Consider the following 17,436-nt stretch of genomic DNA (forward strand, 5'->3'; position numbering starts at 1 on the left):
CTCTATGACACTTCAGGGTGAAACCCCGCCTCTGCGCACCCACTCCAAGCCTATTCTGATATGGCCTTGGCACAAGTTAGATGGCAATCATTTTCAAGACATTCTACTTACTTAGATGCTTCAGTTGCCTGCTGATATTGAAGTAGCTAATAGCCTTCTACACGAATGGCTCACGCATACCCTTGACAAATGTATCCCCGCCAAATACACGTATAGCCATGGAACACAGTCCAGTACTTGGTTTAATGGGAATCTAACTAGGATGAGAAAACATTGCAAAGTTCTTGAACGCAAATGCAGATGCTACTAGGACCCTGCCCTCAAGATATAATATCGTTTAGCTATTAAGGCTTATAATAAACCTACACAAAAAACGTGAGCCAACTAATGCGCAGAAGAAATTAAAAACTGCAGGAATCCTGCTAAAAGAATTTATTTTCTCCTTGTTGAATGAAATTAAAAACCCCGCCTCGGCAAGTACTCCTACCATCACTTCGAACTCTCAGTGCGAGGCTTTAGCTACTTTTTTTTGGTCAAAAATGTATAGGACATTTTCAAATCTTTTCCCCCCTCTGCTAGCACTGAAGGTCATATAGATCTGTTCAGTTGCTTTGGCACCTTATTATCCTCCTTCCCCGCACTACCCTATGAAGTATTGAGTACCCTCTGTAATAAAATAAAATCAGGATCACCAGCTGATCCACTTAAACCAGATCAGCTTCTGAAATTCCTACCTCAGCTTCCACCTACATCTGCGAGTAGATACATCTGTCTCTGGCATCTGCAGAGGTTCCTGCCTTATGGAAAATTGCTAACGCCATTTCTCTGCTAAAAAAGTCGACCTTGGATGCCTCTAAACCAGAAAGCTTTCACCCTATTTCATAGCTTCCTTTAGTGGCCAAAGTCACTGAGTCTTACATCAACCCAATTCTGATCAACTATTTTGAGTCCAACAAAATATTGGCCCCCTGGCAGAATGGCTTTAGACCCTGTCACAGCACTGAATCAGCTCTGCTGGTAGTTACTGAACATCTGCAGAGTTCTTTGGATGAGGGCAATACCTCAGTCTTGATCCTTCTCGACCTCAGTGCCGCCTTCGACAGTGTATCGCATAAGATTTTGCTGCAACGTTTACAAGAGATTAGCTTGAGAGACACCGCTCTGCCCTGATGCATATCTTTCCTATCCATAGATCCTTTCAAGGGATTCCCCTCAATATGGCTCTCAGGCGCATTCCGCACATCAGAGGGTCCCGCAGGGCTCAGGTCTGAGCCCAACACTATTTAATATATACATACTACCCCCAGCTGGAGTTGCAAAATGTAGGGAGCTCTCCATGGTCTCCTACGCTGATGATGCTCAGATTGTGAGCTCTCTGTCTAACTATTCAAACTAACATATAGCCAAGTTTCAGAATGATATGAAGGCCATGGCGGATTGGAGGGCAGCTAACTGCCTTCAGTTGAATGCAAGTAAATATGAGATTTTTTTTCTGGAATGAGTCACACATCTATGGAGCGATCGTTGGTGGCCCGCCGCGCTGGGAGCCCCCTGCTTTCTAAGAAAATTGTAAAAAACCTGGGTGTGTGGGTTGTTTCTGCTCTAACTTTTCAGGCACAGATTAAATTAGTGGCTGGCAGTTGTTCCAGACTTCCACAGGGACTTAAGCCTCTATTTCGGTTCTTTGATGCTCAAACATGTCAGACCACCATCCAGTCTACTATACTCTCCAGACTCGATTATTGTAATTCCCTTTACCTTGGTGCCCATAAAGCTGGCTTTAATCAGCTTCAGAGGGCGCAGAATGCCACAGCTTGGACTCTCTTCGCGCTCCCTACATTTTGTTCTATTTCCAAATCCATACGTAAGTTGCATTGGGTTCCGGTTGAGAAGAGAATTCACTTCAAGACCTTGTGCATCTCTTATAGCATCCAATATGCCCAAGCCCCTTTCATTCTAGATAATCTCCTTACCCCTTATGTGCAATAACGTGCTCTGGGCTCCTTGAACCAACGTCTGGCACTTGTCCCCTGTGTTAGAAGATTGTGGTCATTCCGTGCCTTAGCTCTTCTCTCTGGAATGCTCTCCCAAGTACTATCAGGAGCATGCAGAATCATGTGGCTTTTAGAAAGGCAGGAAAGACCTGGCTTTTCCCTGAATAATCCACAGCCCCGCCTCCTCTGTCTGGTAATCTGTGGAATCAACGCTGGGAAGCCCTTTTGCTGCGGCAGACATACGCTTTACAAATCCAATAACGTAGGCTCTCAAATAAGTGCTGGTGTTTTGGAATAAGTGCAGGTGCCAATCACTAGCAAACACTACCACAAATTAAGCACTGGGCATGTGTTACTGCTCATAACAGTGAAGTGTTTTGGAGCGTGAAACATCCCACAGTATAATCAATAGTAGTGACAAAATGGGTGCAAAAATCATTGACGTGGGTTTCTCATAGCTGCCACAGTTTAATGGAATATGAGTGTTTTGTAATACGCAACAGTAGTAAAATGCTGCTCTGCTGAGAATTTTTGAATTTTTTGTGTAATTACAGTTTCATTGAAAGTGTTTCTCAAAATATGGTACGAAAGAAATGATCACAATTTAAACTCTTCACTTGTTTATTTGATTAATTAAAGTTGTACTAATTCTAGTGAGAACGTGTACAAATGAATACCCCCAAATCCTATTTGTGGGGATTTCTTGCAGATGTGTTCTACGTATGCACATTGCGCATTGCCCAAAAAGCGGGGATTGATGCCTCGAAAAATGGCAATCCATTCCTGATGTACTAGGAGATGGGCTGTCATTGAGCTCCCCTGCAGCCCCTTATTGCACTTGCCGGAATCTCCATGTTGGCGCACGCGCATTGCGCAGCTATGTTAGATGCAATTCTGTCCTCGCGCTTCTCGGTCATGACATATTTATGACATGCATGAGTGCAGCACCATATAAACTATATTCGAAAATGATACCCGATTTGGACCTCTTAATGCTCATCCTCTGAACTTAAGGTTTCTCCCTCCTGGCCTAGGGATTTTAAGCGGATCTGTGTCCCAGAGCAATGGGTAAAAATATTCCAATGAACACTCAAAAGCCTGTCATGCATAGTTATTACGGTGCTGCTGCTGATAAATTAAGGCTACTTGGAAATCTTCAGGTCACTTTGAATTGGAGAATTTCCCAAATCTACGAGAACTAGCTAGGGGGTGCAACGGTTTTAGAACGCGAGTGAATTCTCACTCAGATTCTGGTTATTGGCATACCTGTATTTGACTCACTTTCCTTATTTGCCCATGCTGACGTCCTGGAGTAGTTGTTCCCCACAAGCCAGCAATATGTCCCGATGAGTGACTATATTTGATATGTAATCAGTAAAGTCATAAATGATATAATAGAACATGTCATGAGTGATGTCATATGTGAGGTCATAGGCAGTGCATGGCGGGGTGTATGTTATAGATCGTGCTGCTAACCATAACTGCTGAATTTCTGTGTCTTTTTTTACTTCAAAATGTTAATGTTGTCTCTAAGAAATTCACCTAACTATAACTTTACTTTAACATTTGTATTTTTCAATGGTTGGATCAACGGATTTATTTTGGTGCTGGACTCTCCAAAGTGTGGAGCCAGGAGCAAACAGTGCCTGAAACACTGTCTGTGATGACTGTGCAGCACCTTTTAATCAAAAGCCATTCGATTATTTGTCAAATATCTAGAACTAATTTGTAGAAATTCGATTTGAGTGTATGTGCAAAATAATTTCTCATTCTTTCTCTTCTTTTAGTGATTATGGATTTGAACGTGCAGCAGCTCCAGAATCAGAAAGCAATAAATGTTTTGCTGAGTTTTGGTTTGACCCAGAAGCCCCCCCTGAAGACTGCCTGCTGGGCCAGGCCTACACTACCAGCACAGGGTAAGAACACAGTGTCAAGAACTACACGCTCCTCGGGATCCAGGCGATGCTCAAAGGGTCCACCTCCAGACCTCCCCAAGCTTGGTTCTAATCAAACACCCAAACTTAGAGGCGGTCAGGCGAGGGAAAAATGTAAACGGCCAAGATGGTGCGGCCTGGAGACTGCCAATCTGGAAAACAAAGGGAGAGCCTGTTATAAGTATTCGTGGACACCTATCTGTCTTTATACACCACTGCTTTCGTAATCATACCTTGCTAAGAGTATCAGCGGGTAGAACCTCATTGACGCCTAACGCTCTCCTCCTGAATGCTGCCCTTTGGAATCCTCCAATAGGAACATAAGCACATCATTACTCCCCTATCGCGCCTACTATGTACCTCTTGGATCTAGACTTCTTTGTACCTACCAGTGATACACACCACGAGGACACTATGGAGACCGTCATGCAACGCCGATAACAAGTCCTCTTAGCAATAGAAACGATAAGGCACCCCCTCTTGTGTTACGTCACAGAAGCTAGAACAGTATCAAAAAGAAATGCACCAGAGCCCGGAAAGTAACAAGAAATAGTAACCACAGAAAACAAGAACACTCCTCAGAGAAGTGAGCCTACTCGTTTTCCTACCAACACACACAGAGTCAACAGTTTACTGGGCTCCTTGGCAGATTCAGAGTAGTTTTCTCCTTGCACCGCAAGGCACTCCCCCTCGTGAGAATCTCTCTTACCACTCAGGGATTCCGCCGGCGTCTGTGTCTTTGCAAACCCTCAGCGAAGCACTACAGCGCCTCCTAATCGCAACTGCTGAAGCGCTACCTTGCTGTTGTAACAGGTCCGAAGGTGACGGTGTCTTCGCGTAGGCAAAACCGCGAAGCACCACCGCATCACCAGAATGCATCAGCCGACACGCTTCTCCCCCTTCCTTGGTGATTCCTACGATGGCTGTGTCTTCGCATGAGCAACACGGCGAAGCACCACAGCACGGATCCCACTATGCACGGGCAGCCGCCCGCTCTTCATCCAGCACAAAACACCAAATCCAATACAACCCGACTTCCGGGTCCAGAGGGTTTTTAAAGGTCCCGCCTTCAAGCCGCCAGGACTTCTGGGACATGAAGTCCCAACTTTAGGCAGGCGCAATTATCGGGTCTCAGAACCTGACACACAGGTGTATTTTTCATAGAGGGCATAGATCAAATATTTGGATCTCTGTGTGAACTCAATAATGTGTTTGTTATTCCACTAGTGAAAAGTCGTATCATCAAACATAACTTTATACAGTTTCTAATAGAATGGTAATTACAGTTCAGTGAATACATGAAGTATTTATGATAGTTCATTCTATGCCACTGTTATATTATTTTCTGAATAAAATACATATGAGCAAAGTTAGAGGCAGAATTTGCAGCCTCTTTGTCAGAATGGGAACGTTCAATGTCAGTAAATATATAGGGGCATATTCATCAAACAGTTATGGCGCCCTTGCGCCACGCAACGGGGCGCAAGAGTGACGCAATTAAGTTATATATATCAAGCCGCATAGGGCCACCGTGCATTCTGCAGCACACAGAGAAAGAAGGAAATTCTTCAGGGGACTGTTTTTGGGCACAAAAACAATCCTGCATACAACGCATGAACCCTTGCACGATGGTGCTAGGGTGCCTGCATTGACGATAGGCTGCACGTTGTGCGCCAGCACAAGGAAAAGACAGGACGGCACCATATATGGTTAAATACGGCTCATTCCTGTTCTTTCCCTATCATGAAGCTCAGGGAGGTGGCTTTCTGCGCTGCGTGACTTCTTGATAAACGTGCCCCATAATAACCCCAAATAGGCTTACTTCACCGTGTTTAGTGTTTGAGACAACAGGGGTTGGTTTAGTTTACACTCATTGGTATTACTTGAGTTTGAAATTCCTTAAAAAACAGAAGACAAGAGGTGTTTGTCAAAACAGGAACAGTTTGTCTAATTAAACATTACGGCCGGGAGAACAGTAACAGGCACTAGGACTGAGGACAGTCTCGATTTAATATCAGTCTGTGTCCTTCTTTTATAGAAAACATAGTGGGTTATAATGTTTCCGGCGTACCGTATATGATGAGAAATGTTGGTTGCTGCCTTTGGAGTCATAAATTGATCATCTAGTGGTTACCAAAGGTAGTTCTCGACCTCGCGTGGGCACAATGTGGCGAGAGGATAACATGTCCTGATGTCCGGAATGAGGGGCACATGATCACTACATGTGCTACCTTCTGATTGGCTATGTCTTCCGAACTCATGTAGCATCAGAAGTAGTGTTTTAGGAGCGTGCATACCCTATCCGGCCATGTGTGCTTTATTGGGGCAATCGCCATTGATCATTTTAAAGTTGCTGCGCCTATTCATGGGATTGATCAGGAGGTTTCTGCCCGAGTGTTTGCCAGCCAGCTATGCACCCTCCCACCTTTGACCTATCAATCAGAATCCTGGGCCTTGATCTCAGGACCTGCTTGACTACATATTTGTGAGTGGAGGATGATTTGGAGTTCACAACGGGTGAGATTTCATTTTCATCGATGAATGCATTGAATCTCATATAAACATTGTCTATTTCAGAGGCTAACTATATGCCTGTTGGCTATCCAAGGGGATAGACACATGCACTATGCACAGTGACTAGGTGTTATATAGGCCCATTGGTTAGCCCAGAAGTTAGATGTACACACATTGGCTAGAGATAGGCTACGTCTCTGCTCATTAGGTAGCAAAGTAACTAAATATATTCACACTGGGTACCCCCGGAGGTCTACAGATAGATGAGGTTACTGACATGACTTAACACTCTGTGCATGAGAGATGTTAGCTAATGTCAGTGCTTAATTTGTAAAAGAAAGAGAGCTGGTGCCCGGAGAGCTGCTCAGAAGCTCACAGCCAGAGCAAGTAAATGAATAGCACCTAAAATCCACCTCATGCCTCTTTAATCCACAACCAGATGCTTCTGGCCCCATTATCTCACTCTTGCAGGTCCCTGCTTTCTCTTTTTGGGACAGTTTGCCATCTTTCTCATCCTCCATTTTATCAATATATGTGTTTTTCCTTGGATCCGGAAAAATATGTACCAGTCCTCAAAAATAAGTGCTGCCACCCCCACCAGCAACCACCAGCTCAAATTAAGCACTCGCTTTCGTCCCCGTTATCAAACAATTGAATCACCCATGTCAGTTGATCAGTAGCAGCCTTCGCTGATAGTTATGTGAATAGCAAAAAGCAACCCAAGAAGTCATAGGTGTGACAGGAATATAGTTAGGTGGAGCATTTTTCCACCTTTTGTTGCAAGCTTGTTAAACTTTTCAGGTGCCATTGTTTGTAAAAGACGATTTACAAAAGGGGGTGGTGATGAACAGAGTGTCTGAATTGAGCAGACCACTCTTACCCAGTCCAAAGATCAGGGCTTGATCCATCACCGTTATTTATCTCACTGCCCCATCCCAGCTCAGAATCTGGCTATATGCAAATCAGTCTGTCCCTGGCCCAGTGCATCATGGGAACAGGGCAGACTAAACTACCAAGCCAATTCTTTACCAGAAAGGAGACAAGCTACCGGGGACCGGTTTCTGGCATTTCAGCCTCTTCGGCCCGGCTTGCTTGAATCCTGATGGAGCAGTGAGAAAGGGACTCATGTCTGAGTATACCCTGCCACACCTATAGTGGCCAAAATCGATTTACAAAAGGGGGTGGCGATGAACAGAGTGTCTGAATTGAGCAGACCACTCTTACCCAGTCCAAAGATCAGGGCTTGATCCATCACCGTTATTTATCTCACTGCCCCATCCCAGCTCAGAATCTGGCTATATGCAAATCAGTCTGTCCCTGGCCCAGTGCATCATGGGAACAGGGCAGACTAAACTACCAAGCCAATTCTTTACCAGAAAGGAGACAAGCTACCGGGGACCGGTTTCTGGCATTTCAGCCTCTTCGGCCCGGCTTGCTTGAATCCTGATGGAGCAGTGAGAAAGGGACTCATGTCTGAGTATACCCTGCCACACCTATAGTGGCCAAAATCGATTTACAAAAGGGGGTGGTGATGAACAGAGTGTCTGAATTGAGCAGACCACTCTTACCCAGTCCAAAGATCAGGGCTTGATCCATCACCGTTATTTATCTCACTGCCCCATCCCAGCTCAGAATCTGGCTATATGCAAATCAGTCTGTCCCTGGCCCAGTGCATCATGGGAACAGGGCAGACTAAACTACCAAGCCAATTCTTTACCAGAAAGGAGACAAGCTACCGGGGACCGGTTTCTGGCATTTCAGCCTCTTCGGCCCGGCTTGCTTGAATCCTGATGGAGCAGTGAGAAAGGGACTCATGTCTGAGTATACCCTGCCACACCTATAGTGGCCAAAATCGATTTACAAAAGGGGGTGGTGATGAACAGAGTGTCTGAATTGAGCAGACCACTCTTACCCAGTCCAAAGATCAGGGCTTGATCCATCACCGTTATTTATCTCACTGCCCCATCCCAGCTCAGAATCTGGCTATATGCAAATCAGTCTGTCCCTGGCCCAGTGCATCATGGGAACAGGGCAGACTAAACTACCAAGCCAATTCTTTACCAGAAAGGAGACAAGCTACCGGGGACCGGTTTCTGGCATTTCAGCCTCTTCGGCCCGGCTTGCTTGAATCCTGATGGAGCACGGTGTTGGATCTAGCCCTGATCTCTTGACTGGGTGAGAGCTTTCTGCTTAATTCAGAGACTCTGTCCCTCACCACCCCTTGTTATAAATATTTTGTCCACCCTAAGCGTGGAAGGGTATTCTCAGATGTGAGACCCTTGCTCATTGCACCATCAGGATTCAAGCAAACCGGGCCGAAGACGGCTGTAATGCCAGAAACCGGTCCCCGGGAGCTTGTTTCCTTCCCAGTGAAAGAATTGGCTTTTGTAGTTTGGTTTGCCCTGTTCCCATCATGCACTGGGACAGGAACAGACTAATTTGCATACAGCCAGGTTCTGAAACTGGGATGGTGCAGTGAGCTATAAAAACGGTGTTGGATCTAGCCCTGATCTCTTGACTGGGTGAGAGCTTTCTGCTTAATTCAGAGACTCTGTCCCTCACCACCCCTTGTTATAAATATTTTGTCCACCCTAAGCGTGGAAGGGTATTCTCAGATGTGAGACCCTTGCTCATTGCACCATCAGGATTCAAGCAAACCGGGCCGAAGACGGCTGTAATGCCAGAAACCGGTCCCCGGGAGCTTGTTTCCTTCCCAGTGAAAGAATTGGCTTTTGTAGTTTGGTTTGCCCTGTTCCCATCATGCACTGGGACAGGAACAGACTAATTTGCATACAGCCAGGTTCTGAAACTGGGATGGTGCAGTGAGCTAAAAAACGGTGTTGGATCTAGCCCTGATCTCTTGACTGGGTGAGAGCTTTCTGCTTAATTCAGAGACTCTGTCCCTCACCACCCCTTGTTATAAATATTGTTTGTAAAAGGATAGCTGCTTACTAGAGGTTTAACCACACTTAACCCGTTGCGATGCTACTACCAGAAGTTTATAAATATTGTTAAGATTATGAAAAACGTCCTCTTTTAGAGAGGTGAAGGGAACCAGGTGATAGAATTCAAGGCACACACAGATTTTGACAGCACTTAAACTATCATGTAATTAATATATCTCTTGAATTTCCAGCTAATTTCATAGTGTAATTTACTTCATTGGTGAAGTCTGTGCTGTGTGGCTTTTTAAACCCATTCATACAGAGTGAATGGATGAATGAAAAATATTTATCGGGTGCACGCTACCTCAAAGGATGGATTGGTGCTTAGTCTTAACAGGAGGTGATGATTTAAATGTGGTTGCACAATGTGAACAATAGAAACAGAATTTTGATGTACTGGGCCATCAAGGGAACAGCTCCTGTGGTAAACCATCAGGCACATTGGGCCTATAGGCTGGTATAGTTTTCCTTTCGACACAAAGAAATTTCGACTTTAACATACATCAAACAAATGGAAATTTGACTTTAAGAATGACCAGGGTTGTAGAAAACACACACCTGAGAAATGTTAGTACCTGATTTGTCAGATCTGGTGGCCAAAATCACTAGGACGTTAAAAATGTATTGTTTTTTAACTATGAATGAGCAGGAATACTACTGCATATGCTTAAGTTTCAGACAATAAATAAAGCTGTGGGATTCTCAAAAATAATTATCTTGAAATATATGAACTAACAAACAATTTCTCAAGAAGACACAAATGTTACTGTTCCTGCCTTGCTTGCAAAATATAAAAACTCATTATTTAAGAATACTGCATCATGGGAAAGTCTCCCCTCCATGCCAAACAGTCCAGCTTGCTTTCCTCATGCTTCTAAAGAACTTCATTGTATAGACATATAAAAAGACAATTGAAAGAAATTAGGTTTCTATTTGGAAGAGGTATGCACCCTATTGAAGCAGGAACCACAATCATAGTCAGGGTAGATCAGATACACACCCTAAATTAACCCGTGCTCATCCTCTGGTAGCTTGGCACAGAGCAGTTAGGCTTAACTTAAGAGGTAATATGTAAACTATTTGTGCAACCATTCAAACAATAAAGCAGTTAGAATACCACACAAAAAGATACAAAGTGGAGTTGTGTCTATAAAATACTAGAATGGTGAATTGATTAGCCCACTTGGGCGGCACCGTTGTAAGCATGACTCTAAATAGCAACACTGTGCCCACTGGGGCTAGATTGCTGTTAATTGTGATCGACAGCAATAAAGTTTCATTGAAAGTTTTATTGCTCAAAGTGCGAGAAGAACTCTGGGCTCCATTCGATGATGAATTATAGTCACGATGCAGTTCGGTAGTTGTTCTGTATGTTGCAATGTGCAGAGCAGTTCCCAGAATATCAATGTATTTGTAGTCCTATTTTGCAGTAATTTATTTGCAACAACACAATTTTGCGTGAGACAATATATTTTTATGGAAATGTTTTTTACAATTATATACAGTAGAATGAAATCATCCATTTTATCTGTGAAAAAGAAATGCATTTCAATCTCAGTATTTGTATATATATTGGTGTGTTATGTTGCATATTTTGACATGGCCGCGACAGTTGCTTACTTTGCACACGGGGGGTGAGTCATTTGTTTAATCACTGAATAATCAGAAGTGTATTTAAACATGGGGTGTTTATGAATTTACAAGCGTGAACAAGGTGTTATACCGAAATGCGTCGTTTTCCACTTGCATAATAAATCATTTTGCATCTATTGGAGTGTCCGAGTAGTTCCTGGAAGCGGAGGGGACTTATGGAGAGAATTTTACGAAGTGCCGGTCTTCGAACTCGGACCGCCCGTGACAGCCTGATATATACATTTAAATACATTTATTAAGAAGGCTCAACAAGTGACTTAGATAGACCAGTTCGCGATGTGCAAATACCTAGGTGAGAAACCCACTCCGAGACCACATACGTGCATGCGCGGCACTCTTGAAACTCCAAGCGCCGACTTCACGTTGCTCTGGGCGCTAGCCTGCCATAATCACCAGCACCCCCCTCATCTCATTCTAATTTTGCTACTCCAAGACCACTTACGTGCATGCGCGGTACTCCTGAAACTCCAAGCGCCGACTTCACGTTGCTCTGTGCGCTAGCCTGCCATAATCACAAGCACCCCCCATATCTCGTTCTAATTTTAATACTCCTGAAACGGAACAGTTCACTCTTTAGCCACAACCACCCACAAGCCTTGATCTCTGTGGCTGCTCTGCAGCATGACTCCACGCACAACTTGACTCACAACCGGTTGTTAAACACTTGAAATCAGCTGTACTACCGCATCAGTCACTTGCATGTTCGCTCGAGCCATTGTTTGGCAACTTATTCTCACCTAGGTATTTGCACATCGCGAACTGGTCTATCTAAGTCACTTGTTGAGACTTCTTAATCAATGTATTTAAATGTATATATCTCCCCCTTTTTTCTTTTCCCCTTCTAGGCATTTAGAGGCTTATTTATTGTTAAGGCTTTCACTGAAAATGTCCTGATGATGGTCCCCGTGATTTAATAGGGGTCCGAAACTCCGTCGACCTTTAAGTACCAAAAACAAAAACGTGATTACTATGTGTTTTAAGGTGCTTTGTGGAAATATTCTGTACATTTGCATTCATGACAGAAAATTGTGTTTTGCCTTATAAAGCCCTTCTTTGCCCTCTATATCCACTTTCTGTACCCGTTCTGTAAGTGCTGGACACAGGCTTGTGTTCCACACTGGATGACTTGTGGAAGGTACTCTGTGTGATATAACCACTTCTAATTCAAGTAAAACTATGAAAGACCACTGTCCGGCTGGACGTGTCTACTCTTAATGTAGATTGACTCGGTCTATATTTTATTCTTTTCTAATTTTTGTATGCATGGGACCAATGTTGTTTGAAGATAGCTCCTGTATAGAGCACCCTACAACACCAGCAATACTCTGAATTTGCTCTCCTCAAATGGATGTTGTATCTAGGAGAAATTTTAAGCATAGCATTAGCACAGTGCCATTTACGCCAAGCTGTAAAATTACAAAAACCACTCCAGACAGAGCATGACAGCTTTGTATTAGTAAAATACCATCCATGCCATCCTGGAATGAATTAAAGCAACCCCTGACACGTGTTTCCCTATCATTATAGCTCTCCAGAGAGGTTTTGCTTTGTCCAGAAACAAGGTAGCACCCAGTGTAAGTCAAAACAATACCCTTTCAGGCTCAGAGTGAAGCATAAATTATGCTTAGAAGAAGCAGGGAACTCTGGGTAGCTCCCAAGTTTAGGTGGTGAGCTCCTCCTGTATAGAGACCCTAAAAACACCAGTGACACTCTGAATCTGCTCATGTCAAATGTCTGTTTTCTAGCAAAGTTTTTTAGCATATGATTAGCACAGTCCCATCCACATCAAGGTAGGAACACAAAGTATTTTGCCATTTCTACAGCAAAGTCTTAAAGCATAAGATTAGCACTGTGCCAAACACGCTGAGCTAGAAACTATATAACCTATAAATAAACTAGCACACTCATGATGTCATCAGTGATGTCATAAATGATGTCATAGAACACATCCTGAGTGATGTCATATGTGAGGTCATCAGCAGTGCAAGGAGGGGGGGGGGGTTATAGTTAACTGGTTAATTTAGTGTTTTAAAAAAAAATTCAAAACAGTAAAGTTGTCACTGACAAATTCACCTAGCTATAATGCTACTTTAACCTTTGGTTTTTTTCAGTGAATTTCTAAGGTTAAAAAAGCCTTCAGCAGTGGGGTTAGTCCACAGACCTGGCCCTGGGGACCCCATCCCCCTGGGTCTATTTTTTTACAATGGGGAGGAGGGCTGAATTGCCTCCCTCCATGAGCCTCCTTAGACCTTGGATACCCTATCCCCCAGGGCCGTACATATTAGTTGAAAGGAGGGCTGTGCGATCCCCCTCCCTGGTAACTCAGGGCTCAGCTTTATTTGCAGGTGGACAGAGGAACTCAGACCACCTCTCCTGGCCGTTTCAGCGCCCATTCCCCAGGGCGTAGCGTTATGTTTAGAAGTAGGGGGCATGCACACCATCCCTAGGGTCGATTTTAGCCTCAGGACCCAACCCCCTGGGGCCTGGTGTTAGGTTTAGGGAAGAGAGGCAGGTGGCCCCCCTTCCCGGTCTGATTTTTGCTCCGAGGACCCCACCCCCAGGAACCTGGTGCATTTTACACGGGGAGTGGGGCATGATGCCCCCCACACAGGGCCAATTTCAGCCTTGGGGTGACCTTCCCCCTGACCATACATGTTATTTCAAATAGGAGTGAGAAGCATGGTCCCCCCTCCTCAAGCCTCTTTATGCCCTGAAAATGCTAGCCACCAGCCACGGCCCGTGCTGGTAAGAGTGTTGGGGCCATGTTGGAAGGGAGATTTGCCAGACGACCATGAGGGAAAATTAAATAAATAATACATTTTCCCTTGTCGTCCTCTGTTGAAATCACCCGCACCTAGACCCAATGCTCTTCCCTGCACAGGCCGCAGTTGCCAGCCACTGGGGCCGGGCTTTATTTCCTGACATATGGGGGCCACGAGGGGGGCACATGGCCCCCCTCCCCAGGCTGATTTTGGCTCCAGGAATGCCAGCCACTGGAGCCTGGTGTTATGTTTAGGGGAGGGGGTATAAGGCCCCACTCCCCAGGCTGACAGCTGATTTCGGCCCTGCGGATCCCATCCCCAGGGTGCAATGCTATGTTTAGAGGAGGGGGACGGATTTTGCCCCAGGTACCCCATCCTCCGGGGCAGGTGCATTTTTCAGGGAGAGGGGCATGTGGCCCCCCTCTCAGGGCCAATTTCAACACCAGGGACCTCATACCCTGGGGCATGGCCATGGCACATTTTGTAGAGGTAGGGGACATGCATCCCCTCTTGCCAGGCCGATTGCGGCCCAAGGAACTCCATCCCCTGTGGCCCACAGTGTGAAATTTGGGTGCCCTGGTGCCCACCCTGAGCACCCACCATGTTGTTATTGAGGACCGCAGTGGGAGACCCTGCAGCCCTAGCCAGTTCCCCACATGTAGCAGAAGTCAGCATTGCTCCCGCCCATAATGCTGCTCCCTCCGAGGAAAAGCACTATTTTGATCCATTTCCCATCCCGCATTTCTGCAAGCAGAGAAGCAGATCAAAAGTCTGCTCCCAGTGGGTGGGAGTATTTTTGAAGCTCCTGCTGGTAGAAGACTTAGTATTTGCTCCTGCTTGGTACTGCTGTAGCAGGGAAATCGGCATTGTAGAGGGACTGATACCAGGGGTTACAGACCTACACGAAGGAGAGAACAACTAGCGTGACACACAGGCAATACTTGGTACGTGCAGCCAACCACAAGCGATTGTCAGACCTTTATTTATTGCCTCCGGTCCACGCCAGGGCTGGAAGGCTGAAGTGCGATACAATCTATTGTAGTGGCTGGATGGCTCACTACATCTCTCAAAAACTTTCCTAAGGGCTGTAACAATAATTATCAAAACAACTGAACATGGCTCCACTTCCAGTCCATGTGGTCAGCAAATAATTTATTAAACAAAGTCTTGTAATCTCAGGTCCAGACGGGGTTTACTGTCAGCCGATAGGGATATCCACGCTGAGTTACCCCCTCACTCCCCTGCTATGTAGCTCTAGACTCCTCACCTAGCTTTCTCTCTTCCTCTGTTCCGTTAGGTTCAATGCTCGCATCCCCACCGGTCGGCAGGGTCCATCTCCTCTTCCCCTGATATGGGCTCCTGTGATGGGGTCCCTCGTTGCCCATTACTTTCATCCTACTGTAGAGGTATGACTTTTTGAAACCATGACACATTTCTCGATAACTGTTGATCTCCTCTCCCTGCCGTGATCATTGTTCCTTTCACTTCAACAACCTACCAGATCTCTCTTTCGAATGGTGTTCTAAACTTCCCTCCTGGATGTCTCTCACATCCACTTGGTCTCCCCCACCAAGGTCCACTTCACTTGTTCTTCATTTCTGGCTGGCTCTGTCATTGTTCGTTTTCCTCTTGGCTTGAGCCAACCAGAAACCCAATTTCCAACATTTACATATAGAATCTAGATGTGTATATTAGATCATTAATTATTACGGCTTCCATGTACATATGGGTGCGTATAAAGAGGGGTTTATTCCAACTACAAAAATGTTACAAAGGGCCAAATTGCGATCTTGGCGGACAGATATCCCTTCTGCCGTATTGCAGGTTCCATTATATGCTATGGAACTTATAATACGGTGGACGGGATATCTGTCATGTATGTGATGGAGAATCCCATTCAACAAAATTGTAATCAATCCCTAATTGTCATGTGTGCATATATGTATGTATAAGTAAATTTTATCTTTGTTTTTAAAAAATCTACTCCTTTAACCTTTGTACCATGACACCTTTTCTGACCCATCCCACACCTTTCTGACTAGTATGAGCTCCCAAACATCCTTTTCAAACTTCTCCTTTTTATCCAACTCACCCAAATAACTTGCACACATGTCCACTACTCCCTATCACAACCTAGTATTTCCCCTTTTCTAATCCATTGCCATCATTCTATTCCTACTCAAGACATTACTAAACACACAAAAACTCGTGAGCACGAACTTACCCCAACTAATCCACAGGAGGCAAAAAACATATATTACCAATCTACTATTTAACTCTAATCTTGGGTTCTGATATAACGTACCACTCACCGCAAAGCAATTCAATGCCTTATCAGTAGTAGTAAATGCTATATAAATGCAATTTTCCAGTATGCCCAAAGGGGTAAAAGCGAACGTGTTTTAGGATATGGACTGTTAGAAAAGGGGGTCTCTACTTGTCAATGGTTTGCACCTTTGTCCACGTAGGGACCCTTGCTTCTGGTTAGGTAAGGGAAGAAATATCTAAGAACTCCCTCAGAAAAGGCCCATTCTGAGGACGAGTCCACCTGGGTAGTAACATCATACCAGGGTCGGACGAGGTGGCAAATGATGAAGCATGTCACATTATGTGAGTGAGCCATCCTCGTCCAATTCTTGGAATTGCCTTGAATTTAGGTAACAAACAACTAGCAGCACACAGAGAACTCATTGGGTCTCTGGTACTAACCTGCTGACTTGCTGATTAAGCAAACAGATAGAATTTCTTTGAGGGTATCACGGCAATTTTTATGTTTGTTCAAGTGGGTGCACTTGCCAGGTCGACATGGCAGTAGAGACGGTGCGTAGACACTGCAGTGGCAGGTCTGAGATACCTTTGAAAGGCTACTTGTGTGGGTAGCACAATCATTGCTGCCGGCCCGCTAGCAGTATTTGATTTACAGGCCCTGGACACACACAGTGCACTGTACTAAGGACTTAGTAGTAAATCAAATAAGCCAATCATGGAAACAGCAATCCATAAACACAATTTACAGGGAGAGCATATGCACTTTAGCACTGATCAGCAGTGGTAAAGTACCCAGAGTCATAATCAACAAAACAGGTCAGAAGCAGGAGGCCAAAAAGAAAACATTTAGGGGAGAAACCCGCTGAAAAAGCCAGGTCTAACATCTACTGTTATTCTACATACAGTGCTGTCAAACAATCATACCCCCTTCCCTTTCCTGATGTTTCCATCCCTCCCCATCCCAGAACTGTCTTTAGAGAATACTTAGTGCACCTTCCATAACATTTCAAGGAAGTGGATGTAGAGTTATTCTATAATTTTGCCTCTGAAAAGTGAAAACTTATAAAAAATTGCAAAGATGACAATTTATGATCTGAAATGTTGACCCCAAAGTCCTACGAAATATGTTTCCCTTTAGTTCAAAAGTCGTAATACAAAAATAAATTCAAGAAATAGGCATTAAAACGTATGCAGTGGAAGGAGTTCTAGAACTACATCTACGCTCAAGACTGTTCTTCCATCTTGGCATTCACCCAAGAAAGCAGCTGGTCAGTAAATAGAAACAAATACTACGATTCAACTTTTATTGGAGTCTGCAAAGAACAGCCAGGCACTAAGTGGTACATGAACAGGATTGTCAGTAACA

The 17,436-nt window shown here is 44.6% G+C and overlaps 1 protein-coding gene across 5 annotated transcripts in view; it reads left to right on the forward strand.

Annotated features, from left to right (window-relative positions):
- The window catches only part of SORCS2 (sortilin related VPS10 domain containing receptor 2), a 2,087,100-nt gene that overhangs the window by 1,900,995 nt on the left and 168,669 nt on the right, over window positions 1-17,436 (forward strand). For all 5 annotated transcript variants that reach the window (XM_086964129.1, XM_086964126.1, XM_086964127.1 and 2 more), the window contains exon 17: window positions 3,782-3,910. In XM_086964129.1, the coding sequence (XP_086820255.1) occupies window positions 3,782-3,910 (129 nt within the window). The remainder of the gene's footprint in view (window positions 1-3,781; window positions 3,911-17,436) is intronic.

The sequence above is a fragment of the Lissotriton vulgaris genome, chromosome 3_2 (genome assembly GCF_964263255.1).
Source record: "Lissotriton vulgaris chromosome 3_2, aLisVul1.2, whole genome shotgun sequence".
NCBI lineage: Eukaryota > Metazoa > Chordata > Amphibia > Caudata > Salamandridae > Lissotriton > Lissotriton vulgaris.